Below are 16,121 nucleotides of genomic sequence, written 5' to 3'. Positions count from 1 at the left end.
GAAAGATTTCTCTAGTAGCTTGATTTTGTTTGCTTAAATAGCAGGTGTTTGAAGCTACTTAGGGACAGAGATAATAAAATGCGTTCCAAGGGCACACATTAGTGGGCAGAGGATAGGTGACTTAGTCAAAAGTGAATGATAAATATATCTCATAGCTCTGCTACTCCAGTTCACCACCTGGGTATCAACATCCTTATATATGGTACAACTGTTTTTTAAAACCAAGCTACAAAGCAGCCCTGTCCCTCACCCTGATCTAAACGTAGTTTTTGTTAACAGTTTCAGTGAACAGGTTAAGGGGCAAATGTCTGGATTTATCCATGCTAAGTGGATAGCTGCTGTAAGTGGATGCTGACTGAATTAGCCAGGGAAGGCAAAATATTTCAAACCCCGGCAGCTCTGTAGTATGCACTAACAACTAGGACTTGTTAAATACACATTGCCAACAAAACGTACAGCGCAGGGTGTCATATTATACCAGACCAGTTGTCCAGCTGTGGATTCAACTGGCTTAGAAAACAAGTTCTGTATATTACAGAAAACAAGATCTGCTTCCTTTTCCAATTTAAATCTTATTGAAGCCTCTTGTCTGCACAGTGCAGAATGATCCATCAGGCTGTATATGCCATCTCAAACTGTATATGCCATCTCAAACTGTATATGAAAGAAATATGGCCTTTTAAATATTTTCCTTCAAGGAAACCTGTGCACTGTATGCTATAAAAATAATACACCATACCATGACAGATAATTGCAGCTATGCTGAAAGCATAGCAGAGGGTAGTTTAATGAATATGCTTTTGTTCAGTACTACCGGATACTACTTAGTCTCTTTTCATTAACATATGTAAAGGGCCATTAAAAATAGAAGCTGAATTGACCATGATTAAGTGAAAGACTTTCACTTTAATAATATACTATATCATTTTTGTGTAATTCACAGTAAAGCTAAACAAAACATACTGAGGGATAATTCAACAATAAAACAAAATTGCAACTATGGGAAAGCATTCATGGAGCTCTGCGTGTAAGTTAATCATAACAGGAAAATATATCTCTGCAGAACAGGCTGCATATCAGGTGGAATAATTATCTTTGTACATCTTTGCAACCAAAAGAAATTCAAAATTGTGAACCCAGCAAGCAGGTTGCCAAGTTTAAAAATCTGTATGAGTAAGATGCACAACATTTTAAGACCAAGCCTAGAAATTATGGAAACATATATTAGCTGTTTGAAAAGAACTTGGCATATGGGGGTTTTAAAAAAAAACAAAACAAAAACCTCCCATACCTTTATTAAAACAGCGTATTCTCCCTTAGCAGTAAGCTCTGTGTTCATGCCAAAGTGTGCTTGCTGGCTGTTAGTTCATCAGGTGCTATGCTGTGGGGCTTCTCTTAGCCCAGTCATTTTTGGTAGGTCATCACACAGATGATCGTAGTCACATTTGAAGCCAGATATTTTTCACCTTTTATATTGAACCATTTACTGAATTGAAAAATTCCATTCATCCATCTGACCTGTCTGAGGGGAGATGAGAAAAAGGTGACTCTTTTCTTTGGTTAGGGATAGTTGGGTAAACTGAGTTTAAAATTGTTGTTTAGCTGGGTTACTTTTCACTGTGGTTTACAATGATGATTTTCTCTGCACAGAACTGCATTGCTACTCATGAATCCAACGGTATTGATATCATCACAGCATTAATTCTCAATGACATCAACCCTTTGGGGAAAAAGAGGATGGACCTTGTATTAGAACTGAAGGCAAGTGGATACTTTACAATGAGCTGTACGTTGCCAATGGGATGAAGCAAGAGCCTATAGCTGAAGCCAGAGTGGGTTTTGAATGAAAAAAATGTAAAAGATAAGTTTTAAGAGACAGATGTTTGTTTAACTCTTGCAGTAATACCAGTGCAATGTCCAGTATAAACCCCCTAAATCTAAAAAATGTTTTCCCAGTCAAGAGAGCCTAAGCTACTTCCCATATTAGAAATACAATACTGTTGATAAATACCATACTAACTTTCTGTCAGACTGCCACAGGTATAAGGAAAATGCCATCCCCCCTGCTACATATTTAGGTTCCTATTCCTTTGTTCCTATTGATACAAGTTATATTGGTACTTACAGTCTCATGATCAAGAATTATTCAATGTCACTCATAGGCAGTTCAGACTTAATGCTGAAATAATTAAGAACTCCTATTGGATCAAAGTGTGCTATGAAGTTACCTTAAAGCTGATATAGATACACAGTAGTTCTACTTCAACACGTTTCTGCAATATTTCCTGTTTCACTTCTGGTCTCTCGTTTATAATGCTATTTCTAGTTCTTTTCTTTGTGGACTCATGGCATTATTATGGGTACCATGGATTTCCTCCTTCTTCTAAATAAAAAAGACTTGAAATTTAGAATCAGTTTACATCATTCTTTAAAATTTAAATACTGTTATTGCAATGTTGTTTTTTTAATATCAACTGTGATGGATTTGAGTCTTACTGTTCATATTCAAGTAGTCTGATGCCTTATGGTGTTTTCTTGTTTCCTCCCTGTATCACTTGGCATGATTTTCAGTTAAAAAGCAGTAAAGTAGATCTAATCTTCAATCTAGTTGTCTTTTGTCTTAACCTACAACAGTGTTTCTCAAACTGGGGCCACCGCTTGTGTAGGTAAAGCCCCTGGCAGGCCAGGCCAGTTTGTTTACCTGCCCCGTCCTCAGGTCTGGCAAATCGTGGCTCCCACTGGCTGCGGTTCACTGCTCCAGACCAATGGGAGCTGCTGGAAGTGGCGGCCAGTATGTCCCTTGGCCCATGCCGCTTCCATCAGCCCCCATTGGCCTGGAGCAGCAAACCGCGTCTGGTGGGAGCCACAGAACCTGCAGATGGGGCAGGTAAACAAACTGGCCTGGCCCGCCAGGGGCTTTCCCTACACAAGTGGCGGCCCCAGTTTGAGAAACACTGACCTACAGCATCTTGACTAAATGCGAGTCCAATGTTCATGAGTAGTAAAATCTACTAATGCTACAGTCACTTTAAAAGAAAACAACTCTGCAGTTCTGAAAATATTAGGAAACTGAAGCCAAAAGCTTTACTGAGTTCATTTGACTTCTCTTCACAGCGAGTACTGTAAATATTCTGTGTTGGGCAGGTTTTAGCTGTGTGGGTGCTGTTGACTTTACTGGATGCTAGACTCAAAGGACTCTATTTTAGAGTTCAGGTGTCTTTTGCTGAGTTTTTTGTCACCTGACAATGACTGGTGTTTTTCTTTTTTCCTTCCCCCAGAACAATGCCTCCAAATTACTGTTGGCAATCATGGAGAGCAGGCATGACAGCGAGAACGCAGAGAGAATACTTTACAATATGAGACCAAAAGAACTGGTAAGTTCCTTATGCCACTCCTAAGCATCAGACATCCATAAAGTAGTTTGGAAGCATAGCAGGGACCCATTGTAGGGGCAGGTGGTTGATTAAGATTACAGGGCAAACTTGAGATCTTGTACCGTAGATCAGTGACAAGTGGTCTGTGCCATAGATCACTTGCAATTTGGAAGAGCTTTCCAGGATTTGATGGAAAGGATAGCTATTGATTCATAGGCCCATGTAGTTTGCCAGTAGCAGAAATGGTTAAGGAGGCAACAGTGATTACTGGAGCGAGAGCAATAGTTTCACCAGTGTGTAATGAAAGGGAAGGACCATATGAATCTTTTATTCCAGGAAATTTACTGCTGTAAACCATCTGACTGAGAGAATGTCAAAGAATTACAATTTTATGATGATATAAAAGTCGCTCAGTAAACTCTAGCAATGTCCCAGGGCTGTTTATATATTAACAGACAAAAACAAGCCAGAAAATTCAAAGTACAATTGAAACTTTTATATCAGAGCACAACACAACATACTGCGAGCACTGTATTATCTAGGAACAACGGGGTGAGTTGAGGATAAAGTTTTTCAGTTTTTACTTTGGTTTTCCTTCCATTGAGTCAAATGGATCTGATGAAGACAAAAATTGACAGCAGATGCCAGCTGGAATATATTACATGAAAATGGGGGGAGATCTAAAATTCCTTTAGAGCAGTTAATTTACCCTTCAGAGATTGAGAGGGTCTAAGGATACAAAGCAGAGTTCATCAGTCTCCTGCTTCATGAGTCTTGGCTTCTTGCTTTATGCTTGATGGCCACACACTGAGTGATCGGATGTGTATTTGGCCATACTGGGTCAGACCAAAGGTCCATCCAGCCCAGTATCCTATCTACCGACAGTGGCCAATGCCAGGTGCCCCAGAGAGAGTGAACCCAACAGGCAGTGATCAAGTGATCTCTCTCCTGCAGTCCATCACCACCCTCTGACAAACAGAGGCTAGGGACACCATTCCTTATCCATCCTGGCTAATAGCCATTAATGGACTTAACCTCCATGAATTTATGACCCTGTTATAGTTATTTAAACCCTGTTATAGTCTTAGCCTCCATAACCTCCTCAGGCAAGGAGTTCCACAAGTTGACTTTGCGCTGTGTGTTTTATTTATTTATTTATTTTATTTATTTATTCCTTTTATTTGTTTTAAACCTGCAGCCCATTAAAGCTTCCATTGACTTCTGTGGGAGTTCTGAATGGAGTGCTAGTGGCAAAATTTAACCTTAATATCAGAGTTGTTATTAAATCTCAGATTCGTGTGGCTTTCTTGCTTTTTCTTCTTAGGTGGAAGTGATAAAGAAGGCATATATGCAAGGTGAGGTAGAGTTTGAGGATGGAGAGAATGGTGAAGATCTTGCAGCATCTCCTAGGAACGTGGGGCACAACATTTACATACTAGCTCATCAGGTATAACTATATTTATAGCAATGGCAGTGTCTAATGTGTACAAGAGTGAAGATTAGTAAGTAATCTTAGTTTTTCTCAAGATTTGCTTTAATTTCCCAACTGATGTCTTTGTAGTTAGGACAGAATTCTTCTTCAAGAGGTGCATGGTGGAACTCAACACTGTATCCTTTTCTCTTCTTTCTATAGCCCCATAATTTCCAATGAGAGTCAAATCTAATCTTTACCCTAACACATTCAAAAATGGAAATTCTGTGCATGTATAATAATGAGAAGAGCAGCTAAGGACTTTGTTCTTTTATGATGGGGAATTGCCAGCTTCTTTGTCCTTACTGATGACATTCCCAGTAGCACATGTTTCAAGATCTTGAAGGCCCTGGGATAATAGGTCTTACTTATTTATCATTTACGTCCAGTGCTTTAGTTTTATGTCCCATATGAAATTCTCATCACTGATACAGTATTTAAATCAGGCAACGGAATTCCATTCCTGCTTCTAATGTTCACAGCCACCGCTATCTGAATTGGTGGCACAATTTGGCCATGTTCTTGAATTTGTTGTTTTCTTTAAAAATATTACACAGGTTAGTCTCTGCTGTGGTCCCATCCAGTATTGCTCTGTCCCCATCCACTCTACTGGAGCCTGGTCCAAACACATTTGTTAATCCTGTTGTACTTCCAAACACCAATACAAGACCATAGAAGGAGTAAGCAAGAGCTCATAGTATATTTGATATGTTCAGCAGGAATTTCTTGTTAGTGTTGCCCGTGAGTAGATGAAACCACCATTCTGCCACCTTTAAAATGGTCTGAGTTTAAAGCTGTGTAGTACCATCTTGCTATTAGTGCCACTACTTTTAGTAGAAGCAAAACCTTCCGCCATCCTTCCTTTAGCTACTTGAATTATTAGAGTCCTACCTGCACACATCTTGAGAGCTAACGTGTGGAAGGGTGAATTGTGCCAGAATCCCCAAAGAACCTTTCTCAAGTCAGACAGGATAGTGGAGAACTTGTGAAGAGAGGAATACAGCATGGATATCAAACAAAAAAGCCAACTCCTCTAGTCAAACTCTGTCTCCCAAAATAGATCTAAATGGTGCCTGGTTGAAATATAACAGACCTTCTGCCAACTTTGCCCTCTTCTTAGCAGCTGACTATGTACTGTTCCTTTCTTCCACCAAAAATTAGAAATTAATGTTAGAGAGACATCTTGTGTCTTCCACTCCCTTTGCCTTCCTTTATTTTAGTTGGCTCGTCATAACAAAGAGCTGCAGAACATGCTGAAGCCTGGAGGTCAGATAGAAGGAGACGAAGCTCTGGAGTTCTATGCCAAGCACACAGCACAGATTGAGGTAAAGAAGGAAATAGTGAATGCCAGTTCATGCTGCATTGGGTGTTCCTAAGGATGCAAAGAATCACTTTCCTGGGAGGACGACTTCCCTTAAAAACAGTTTCTCTGTTAAGTGCATTTTGATTCCGGTGGTTGTCTTAAACTAGCTACCTAGATATGGATTATTCTGTCTTTCATGTGGGTGTAGGGCTTTTTTCCTGCCTCTTCCAGGGGAATTATTTTTGAACTGTCTGAGTGGACACCCTGACTCTGGCTCAGTTTTATAGCAGAACTACAGAGAAGCCCACTTGCAAATTGAAGTGCAACATGAATCCAGAGAATATGTTTTGGCCAATACTATCACTGAATCCATAGGCAAAGTTAGAGCATATTTGTAATACTTTTTTCCTACAAAATGAGGTTTGACAGACATTAAGCCAAACTGGAGTGCTTTTGAAAACTTAACTGGATGTCATGGGGTGATTTTTAGAAGCTTGTGTAACATGTAAGACAGGGCCAGCGCTACCATTTAGGCAGCCTAGGCAATCGCCTACGGCGCCAGGATTATTGAGGTTGCAGCATTTTGCCGGGGGGATTGGGGGGCAGCAGGTGGCTCCGGTTGACCTGCCACAGGCATGCCTGCGGAGGGTCTGTTGGTCTGCGGCTCCGGTGGAGCTGCAGCAGTCATGCCTGCGGATGGTCGGCTGCTCCTGCAGCTCCGGTGGACCTCCCACGGGCATGCCTGCGGCAGCTCCACCAGAGCCACAGACCAACGGACCCTCCGCAGGAATGCCTGCGGCAGCTCCACTGGAGCCGCAAGATCAGCGCAGGGGGACGGCGAAATGGCCATGTGCCTAGGGCATGAGAAACCCTAGCGCCGGTCCTGATGTAAGATAACAGCAATCAAAAGTAGCTCCTATAGATAAAACAGTAGTTGATTTTGCATGTACAGTGTGAGTGTGTTGGTATTTTCTATGGTGACTAAGTTAAACACCCAAATTCCATTGAAATTCGAAAGGAGATGAGTACTTAGCTCCTTTAGATCTTCTAAAAATCCTAGCTTAGAACAGTAATGCCATCTTAGGGGTATAAAAGATATTGTAATGCAAGGTCAATATAAAGTAAGCAGTAAATTACTGTCATAATGTTCTAATAAACCACTGATCCAATGGTTTTGATATTTAAATTGCAGAATTTCAGTACATTTAAAAAGCATCTGATATTACCACATTCCTATTATTTTGAAACAATGCACAAAAAACAACTCTGCAAACTCAAAAATCTGTATTGTCTAGATTGTTAGATTGGACCGTACAATGGAGCAAATAGTCTTCCCTGTGCCAAGTATATGCGAATTCCTCACGAAGGAATCTAAACTGCGGATATACTACACCACAGAAAGAGATGAACAAGGCAGTAAGATCAATGATTTCTTCTTAAGATCAGAGGACCTCTTCAATGAAATGAACTGGCAAAAGAAATTGAGAGGTAGGTTGGAAATACTAATGTCTCAGGCTGAAGAAAAGTTGTGTTTTATAATAAAGGTCTTCAGAATACTAAGTCTTGATTTCATAGCAAATCTTTCCCCAGTGTGGTACTGACACTGAATTGTATTTGAAATACTCAGCTCTTCTACACTGTAACATGTTGCAACTCAATAGTGTTTAAAAAAAATATTAAAAAGAAAGTATTCTCAAGTAGAGCTATTTCACAGTTGCATTGAGGTTAATTTTACTATGTGATTTTCATGCAAGACTAGAACATAATCTGTTTTCTGCCTCAATATTTTAAAATGCTAAACTAATATTTCTGTTTGGATTATCTAAAACAAACATGCATTTCTGTCTGAGGCTCTTGTACAGTTGTCACCATTAAAAAATCAGCATTTGCCAACAATGACACTTTGTCAGTATCAGAGAGAATGCGGTTATTTCCTGTCTATGTGCTGGGAATAACAGTGGTATCTGTTGTCAGATGTTACCCTCCTGGACTCTAGTTATTAATGCACTTGCTTAGAGTGCTCCAGAGTGCCCCTCTAAATGAAATACGTTGCTCTCTATGCTTACCATAGGAAATGTAGAATTGCATAGGCAGTGGAATTGTTTGCAGAATAAATTGTACAACTGTAAACTATCACAGCCTGTCTGGAGCTCCAGACAGACCCAAGCCAGTTAAACTAATGTGATAACAATTGCTTTGCAAGACTTTCCCTTGACATTAACAGCCAGAACTTGCCCTCAGACTTATGTCGTACCATCGGCACCGCTCCAGATCCTGGCACTGCCGAGCCTCTCGCAGCCGATCCAGGCATGTCGATGTTCGGCACTGGTCGACCTCCCGGCACCACGCTGGTCGTAGGTCCCGGTCCCGCTCTCCATACCGCCACGGCTCCCGGTACCGTTCGCCGGCACCGCGCAGGGACAGCTACTATGGACGCAAAGATATGGTCCAGTCTGCTTCAGCTCCCCCCATCCCTATCACACGTCGCCTCGTACGCGGACAGTGCATCCATGGAGGTCAGAACACTCAGGCCATCAGGACCAGGGGCACGAGTGGTCCTTTTGGACACCTGGCACCACCAACGCCAGGGGAACCGGCCAATCAGCTCGGTCATTCTGAACACCGGCGGAGCCACAATCAGTAGACCACCCCTGCTGATACGAGACGTGCTATCAGGCTCAGAACAACTGAGTTCCGGAGGGGAGGTCCACCAGGATGAAGCTTCGGTCCAGGACCGCTCGTCCAGGGTTGTCGTATCACTTGCGGATGAGGCGTAGCGGCACATCCTCGCAGGCTCCCTACGATCTGCGGGCCACTAGGATTTTTGCGGCGCGTAGCCCAAATATCAGCCTTCCTGTGGAGGGTCCTGAGGTGGAGACCAGTGGTCAGCTCTCTCAGCGGAAACGCTACCAGGGTGCCTCCTGTTCATCAGATCCATCAAGCCGACACATCTGGCAATCTCCGGCGTCCATTCACCGACGCAGGGAGTGGACAGAAAATATGGTGCCTTCCAAGGTTACGAGTACCTGTATTGCACCCAGCCCTTGCTCGTTGGTGGTACAGTCGGTCAACGCGAGAGCGCACAGCCAACAACCCCGCGCAAAGTCCAGGAGGCCAAATGCATGGACTTGTTGGCTGAGGATTTACTCTGCTGGAGGCTCAGCTCCGCGTGGCGAACCAGCAGCCCTCTTAAGCCGATACTCTTAACACTGGAGCGTCGGTAAATCACGAGCTGATCCCAAGACTCCGTCAGGAGTTCACGGCCCTCCTCAAGAGGGGAAAAGGTTGCGAGAACCTACTGCAAGCCTCGCTGAACTCTGCAGATTCGCGGCTAGAACGTCGCTCTGGCATAGCATGCGGCATATCTGGTTACAGGATCTGGCCTACGCCTGAGTTGCAGCATACACAGGACTTGCCATTTGGATGAACAAGGTCTTTTTTCGCAAAAGACAGATCCAGTACCAGAATCTGAGGATACTGGTTTATCATGCGCTCATTGGCATGCATACCCTCAAACTCAAAGATGGTCGTCCGCTCTCACCAGCGCCCCTACCCCCAGCTGTCCGCGACAGGACTTTGGCTGCAGACGTGTCGTACAACCGAGACGGCAATCGGGCTCCGCCGGCCAACAATGCGGTCCGCCAAGTCATCGGGACACAAGTCCAATTTTTGAAGGTGGCCCAGGAGACAGCTGATCAATTCCTCTCCAGATCCTCCAATTTCGAACCGCTTTCCGTTTCTCGACGTGGTCCAGCTAATACAGATCGTTGTCCTTGCGTATGGAATTGGATACCGTCTCCAATTCTCTTCTCCCTCCTCGCCGCCTCCCTCTCCCGTCCTCGGACCCTCCCGAGCAACTCCTCTGTCAGGAGGTCCACAAGCTTCTATCGATCGGAGCCATAAGGAGGTACGTGAGGAGCTAAAGGCAGGGGTTCTATTCCCGGTTATTTCCTGTCCCAACGCGAAAGGGCCTTCGCCATCCTAGACTACACGAGCTGAACAGGTTCATCAAGATGTTCAAGTTCCGCAGTGTGCCTGGGACATCATTCCTCCTGGATCCGGCGATGGGTACGCTCTGACATGAGGACGCATACTTTCTATTGCATTTACCCCACAGGAGGTATCTGCACTTCGTGTGAATTGAGTTATTACCAGTTCACCGTCCTCCTTTGGACTTTCGTCGGCCCGGTCTCACGAATGTATTGCGCGTTGTTCCGTCCCGTCGCCTGCCAGCCCACCGAGTGTTGCTAGGGTAAAAGTTTCTCCGATGAACGTGCACGTGGCACACGCACACCTAACTGGAATGGATATGAGCAACACATCTCGAAGAACAACAGTTACAACGGTGAGTAACCGTCTTTTTCAGCTGCCGGGATAAACTTAGAAAAGTGATTTTTCTAACAGATAAAAATAAACTATAATCCTATTACTTGAAAACATGGAAGTTTTATGTGTGGATCAGATACAGTCTAAAACTTATTCAAATCCCCTGAAATATATTTGACCTGTCTGGTGAATACTAAATGGAGTGGCTGGCTATTTCAACATTAACAATAGCCTTATATTTTTGATAGACTTCCCTAAAGGACGTAAGCATCTTCCCAAAATGACCTAAGAATCATACAAGAAATGCTCTGCTCTACATATAATGTAGTTAGCAATGCATAATATGAAACACTTGGAAGTAGTCAACTATATTTATTGACATAATCATCCAAGTAAAGTTTGGTTGTGTTTTGTTTCTTGTCTGGTTGAAACTTAACTCTAGGTTTCCAACTAAAGAGTTTCATTAAAATTGTAATTCCAGGCCTTTAAGGCCTTGTCTACGCTATCGCAGTAAGTTGACCTAAATTACACTACTCCAGCTATGTGAATAACATAGCCGGAGTTAGCGTAGCTTAGGTCGACTTACTGTGGTATCTACACTGCGCTGCGTTGACGGGAGATGCTCTCCCGTCAACTTACCTTACTTCTCTCATTCTGGTGGAGTACCGGAGTCAACCAGAGAGCGCTGTGCAGTCAATTTTTGACTCCCACTACATCGAGCACAGCAGCGTCAATCCCAGTAAGTGTGGATGTGGCCTGAGCAGGGCCAGCTCCAGGGTTTTTGCTGCCCCAAGCGGCAGGAGAGGGAGGGAGCCGTGATCGCGATTGGCAGCACTTCAGCAGCAGCTCCACCACCTCAGTGGCAGGTCCTTCCCTCCGAGAGGGACCAAGGGACCCGCCGCCGAATTGCCGTCGAAGAGCTGGACGTGCCGCCCCTTCCCCTTGGCAGCCCCAAGCACCTGCTTGCTGCGCTGGTGTCTGGAGCCGGCCCTGGGCCTGAAAACTTTAGATCTGCCTTCTGATCTTTTAGAATTGCATATACACCTTAGATATAGGTGTGCTGGTTTGGTCCAGGGAGGGTAGGCACTGCTCAGTGTTCTACTCTTTCTGGAATAGTAAGATGTATCTCAACATGAGCTGGTGCTACAGGACATCAGCTCGTAGTACATTCAGCTTTGCAATAGACTTCAAAATCATTGATGGCAAAGCATCTATTTTCCCCCTATGATCAGGTAGTAAGTTACTAGCATTTTTTACAAGTCTCCCGTTCTAGATTTAGTGAACACTCAAGCAAGCCTACCAAAACCAGGGTGAGATTCTCCGCAGGGCAGAAGGCCTGTGCCACATCCTGAATGCAGGTGCAAGGTAGTGTTTGTGGCTCTGTTTGGACCCTCTGCACTGAATTTAATTCTGCACAAACAGGTTTCCAGCTGGTCACAAATGCCTTCCATTTAAAGCATATTAAAAACAAAAAGAATATGGAGAACAATGCATCATATACCCAAAGCACTGATGCATATAATTTCAGTGAGGTCTTGCATGTGGCTGGGTTTAGGTGCAATGAAGTTTGATATTTTTATGATGACTATATTCCTTAGTATTTGCCATTCCTTAGCATTCGACTCATCAACACATTTGCCTTTTATGTGCATTGCAGTTCAATGTATAATGAGGGATTATATAATTTTTTTTACCTCTGTTTAGCCTCTTAATAATATTGAGAATACCTGTTAAGAGGGAGAATGATTTGTTAGGGCTAAGGGAGAGATGAATGTTGTGAAACTCTGAGTCTTTGCATTCATTAATTTATCCTCATATGTAACTCACGAGTTACGCTTCTTTTAACTCTATTTCCTCAACTATTCTGTGAGCTCCTTTCCTTTCACTGCACCATGACAGCTCTGTGTATGTACTTTTCTTTTTTGGCAGGAGGATGCTTGACATGTTTCTCTTTAATGAGAGTATTTTTCTTAGGTTGCAAGAACTACCGACTTCTACAGAGCACCCACCACCAGGCAGTATGCCTGCAGTTGATAAATTCCAGGGGATTTTAATTTGATGCAGATGGATTTATTGCAAGATAGCTTCTTGGAGTGCTCTCCTTTTCATTTTAATGGGTCCATGACCATTTCAGAAAACGAATCCTTTAGCTCTGGTCTGTGCTTCTTAATTCTGGCTGTAGAGATTATTATAATTAGGACTAGGGGTTGTTTTATTTTTTGGGGGGGAGGGATGTTTGTTTTTAGTGTTTTGTACACATTCTTAAATAAGAGCTTTTAAATGTGCAGCTGTTTAGTTACCAGCATAGTACTATGTAGCTACATTTCTGGGAGAGAGTGTTTGCATCCTTAGCCTACAGTAGTGCACTAAATTAGACGCCCAGTTGGCTGCTCTCTCATGTCTCTGGGGTACCAGGGTGTTATGGCTAGTGTGCTATGAAGCTGTATTATGTATTTAACATCTTGGTTAAATTTTTGTTCTACTGTAAGTGGACACCCTATATTTTGTACATTAATTCAAGGCTAGATGACAGTAACTAAAACGCCAACAGCCAGTCTACACAGTCAATCCTACAGTTGCTGCTACCCAGCTTGCTGCACTAGAAGGGAACATTTAGGTATAGTAGAAAATCTAGTGTAGGCAAGCCAGCAAATGAGAGCAGCTAGAACTGCATAGCAAAGAGGGATGCAGCCAGAATACTCTCACCCTTGCTAACGCATACAAACTTTCACCCTCCTGATCACCTGGAGAGTTTTGGATTTAGTGAGTGCACACTATAATGGGGGAAAACTTAACTATTTTCTCTATGTGTAGGGATTTCTTGGGAGACAACCTATTCTTTGAAGTTGTTCTCATGCTGCTGCTAAAGTAATTTGTATACCTAAAGCTAGTGTCTGTTTTAACATTTGGTCCTTTGTCCGAAAGGCCAATCAAAAAAACTTCAGAACAAGTGGTTGTTTTTTTACTGCAGTTAGGCTTATGCTTCTCTGCAAAGTGTAAATAAACGGGTTTTGATGGACATGCGCTATCTTTCCACAAGCCTCGGATGTCTTTGAAACACACTTTTTTCTCTTTCTTCACAGCTCAACCTGTATTGTACTGGTGCTCTCGCAACATGTCCTTCTGGAGCAGTATTTCGTTTAACCTTGCGGTCCTTATGAATCTACTCGTAGCATTTTTCTATCCATTCAAAGGAGTCCGAGGAGGTACTAATATTTGAGATATTTAAAAAAAACCCATCTGAAAAGATTAGGTGCAATGGGCCAAATTCTTCCCTACTTACAGCTGTGTAACCCTGTTAACTTCAGTGAGGATACTTGTAAATGAGGGTGAAAATGAGCTTTTGGGAGGTGGGGGATTTTTGTTAAAATTGTGATCTTTTTTTTTTCTGTTGTACAATTTTATTACTTCATTAATATTGCTTTAAATAATACTTGCGAGGGGAAAATGGTGGGGGTTGTAACAGGAGTGAATTGCAGTGTTTTCTGTTTAATACAAACTACTTCAGAAATGTTTTCCAAGCAAAATATCGGGTCTGATTTCTGTCTAAGTGGAAAAATTACCCAAGAAAGAAATCAGCAATAATGATGTGACTGTGCTGCTTTCAAACTTCAATTCATAACTCTTTATTTTGCTAAACAATACGAAGAGCATTTATTTTTTACTTTCCTCTAGCTCACATCTTAATAAAGTTCTTTCAGCATAGCCCTGCAGTAGCTCTCAGTACTGTACAAAGGTGGGCAAGCAACATTATCCCCATTTTTACAGGTGGGGAAAGTAAGTCACAGAGGAGTGAATTGCCCAATATCATATGATATGACAGTGGAAGATCCAGAAATAGAGCCTAGGATTTATGTATGCCATTCTTTTGCCCCATCCACTGGGCTGCCTCTTCAACATACTGTAGTTGAGAAGTTGCCGAGAGGATAGAGGAAGAGCTTGCTTCCTTAGTCTACATCAACCTATCATTCAGCCCATGTCACAGAACTTTAAAAGCTGTCCTTAAGATCATTGCTGTAGAAGAAGCTAGTGATGAGGTATGCAGATCCTGAGGGCATTGTGCCATCCCTGCTGAATCAAACAGTGAGTGACCTAGGGTTGGGGTGATCATTTCTAGCCAGGGTTCAGTCAGTTCAGGGAGATTCTTCCAGCTGGGGCTTAATTGGATTCAGCTGACCATACTTGGGCTCAACACCTTACAGGAGTGGGTTACTTCCCAGGGGGAAGAGAGACATGGGGTCATGTTAGCCAGAACGCACAGCTGGAAGCTATGGGGAAACTGAAGGTGCCATGTTGGGTGTTTGTTTTTTATAGAGAGAGTTCATTGCTTGTAAAACTGCATGGAAGAAATGTGCAACTAGAGACTTTTGCCACATGTCTGTAGGGTGGTGTGAACAAGAACCCCAAAAATAAAATCACCCAAGAGAGGGTGATTGATGAACAAACTTCTGCTTCCCTTTCTTTCGTCATTCTGACACTGGCTTTGCTGCAATATCTAAGGCATGATGTACATATGAAATGGATCTAGGTAACATCCAGATATGTACTTTCTCCAACTGAGCTTTCCTTTCTAATCCATCTTGCCACTCCTCAGATCTCTTACTGGTGGTGTGGTGGGTTGTGTGTGTCAACACTTCAGCCGAATACATCTCAACCATAGCCCAGCTAAAGCCCAAAATCCAGTGAGCCCTACGTGTGAAATGAAAGCCACCAGAAAGGATGCCACAAAAATAGTAAAGGAATAAGGTGAACTACAGTTTAGAGGGCCTTAATTTATCAATTTAGTATTTGATACTGAGCTATAGGAGCAGTGGGGTAAAAGCAGATCAGCACAGATGAGTTAAATGGGGATCTAAAATGATGTTTGTCTTCTCCAATGAGGGCGTTGAGACAGTATGTCTCATGTGACCAAGATCTCTGACATTCTGATGAGACAGTTGTTTGGGAGAGAAGAGCTGGGATAAATTCTGGAATGTAGGATTCTTGTTTCTGCAGGAATTCTCTCTTCTGCCACAAGGTATAGTAAAACGTTATGCAGTTATCTGGGTACTGGTCTCACCGGTGGTTGGAAAGATTTAGCAAGTGCAAGCAAACAGTCCCCAAATTTCTATGTCTGCTTTCAAAGATCAGAAGTTAAATTTTAAAAGTCTGATTGTTTGGCTGTTAGCGTAATGTGGGATTATGAGTTACGCCCCTTTGATCGTAATGGAAAGGAACTCAGGGTTCTGAGTGAGATGGGAAAAGAAACAATCATTCTTCTTCCAGTGCTTGCCCATGTCGATTCCATTCTAGGTGTGTGCACACCCATGTGCACAGTCGTCAGAGATTTTTGCCTTAGTGATATCTGGAGGATTGGCTGTAGCTCTCTCGAGTGCCGCGCTCATGCGTTGGTCTATTAGGTGATGTCATCCTACGCCCTCTCTGTTCCTTCTTACCACCATGATGGTTGGTCAGAGCTCCTTGTCTTGCATTGCAAGAGCATTAGTGGTCCTTACGGTCCATTGTTCTGCCTCCTTTGTTGTTAATTGGTGGGTACTTAGTTAGACCTTTAAGTTTAGTGTTAGAGTAGTTTAGAAGATAGAGTCCCGGCTGGGACTTTGCCTCAGAGCGGAGCATGCCCTGTTCCCCAGGCTTTAAGTCATGTTCA

At 42.9% G+C, this 16,121-nt stretch overlaps 1 protein-coding gene across 1 annotated transcript in view; it reads left to right on the top strand.

Moving 5' to 3' along the window:
* Positions 1-16,121, top strand: part of ITPR1 (inositol 1,4,5-trisphosphate receptor type 1) — a 236,612-nt gene that overhangs the window by 179,047 nt on the left and 41,444 nt on the right. Inside the window, exons 45-50 of the mRNA XM_075073238.1 lie at positions 1,651-1,761; positions 3,279-3,374; positions 4,699-4,821; positions 6,066-6,170; positions 7,444-7,636; positions 13,558-13,680. Of these exons, the coding sequence (XP_074929339.1) occupies positions 1,651-1,761; positions 3,279-3,374; positions 4,699-4,821; positions 6,066-6,170; positions 7,444-7,636; positions 13,558-13,680 (751 nt within the window). The remainder of the gene's footprint in view (positions 1-1,650; positions 1,762-3,278; positions 3,375-4,698; positions 4,822-6,065; positions 6,171-7,443; positions 7,637-13,557; positions 13,681-16,121) is intronic.

The sequence above is a fragment of the Chelonoidis abingdonii genome, chromosome 17 (genome assembly GCF_003597395.2).
Source record: "Chelonoidis abingdonii isolate Lonesome George chromosome 17, CheloAbing_2.0, whole genome shotgun sequence".
In the NCBI taxonomy this organism is placed as follows: Eukaryota; Metazoa; Chordata; order Testudines; family Testudinidae; genus Chelonoidis; species Chelonoidis abingdonii.
This window is presented reverse-complemented; position numbering and strand designations above follow the sequence as displayed.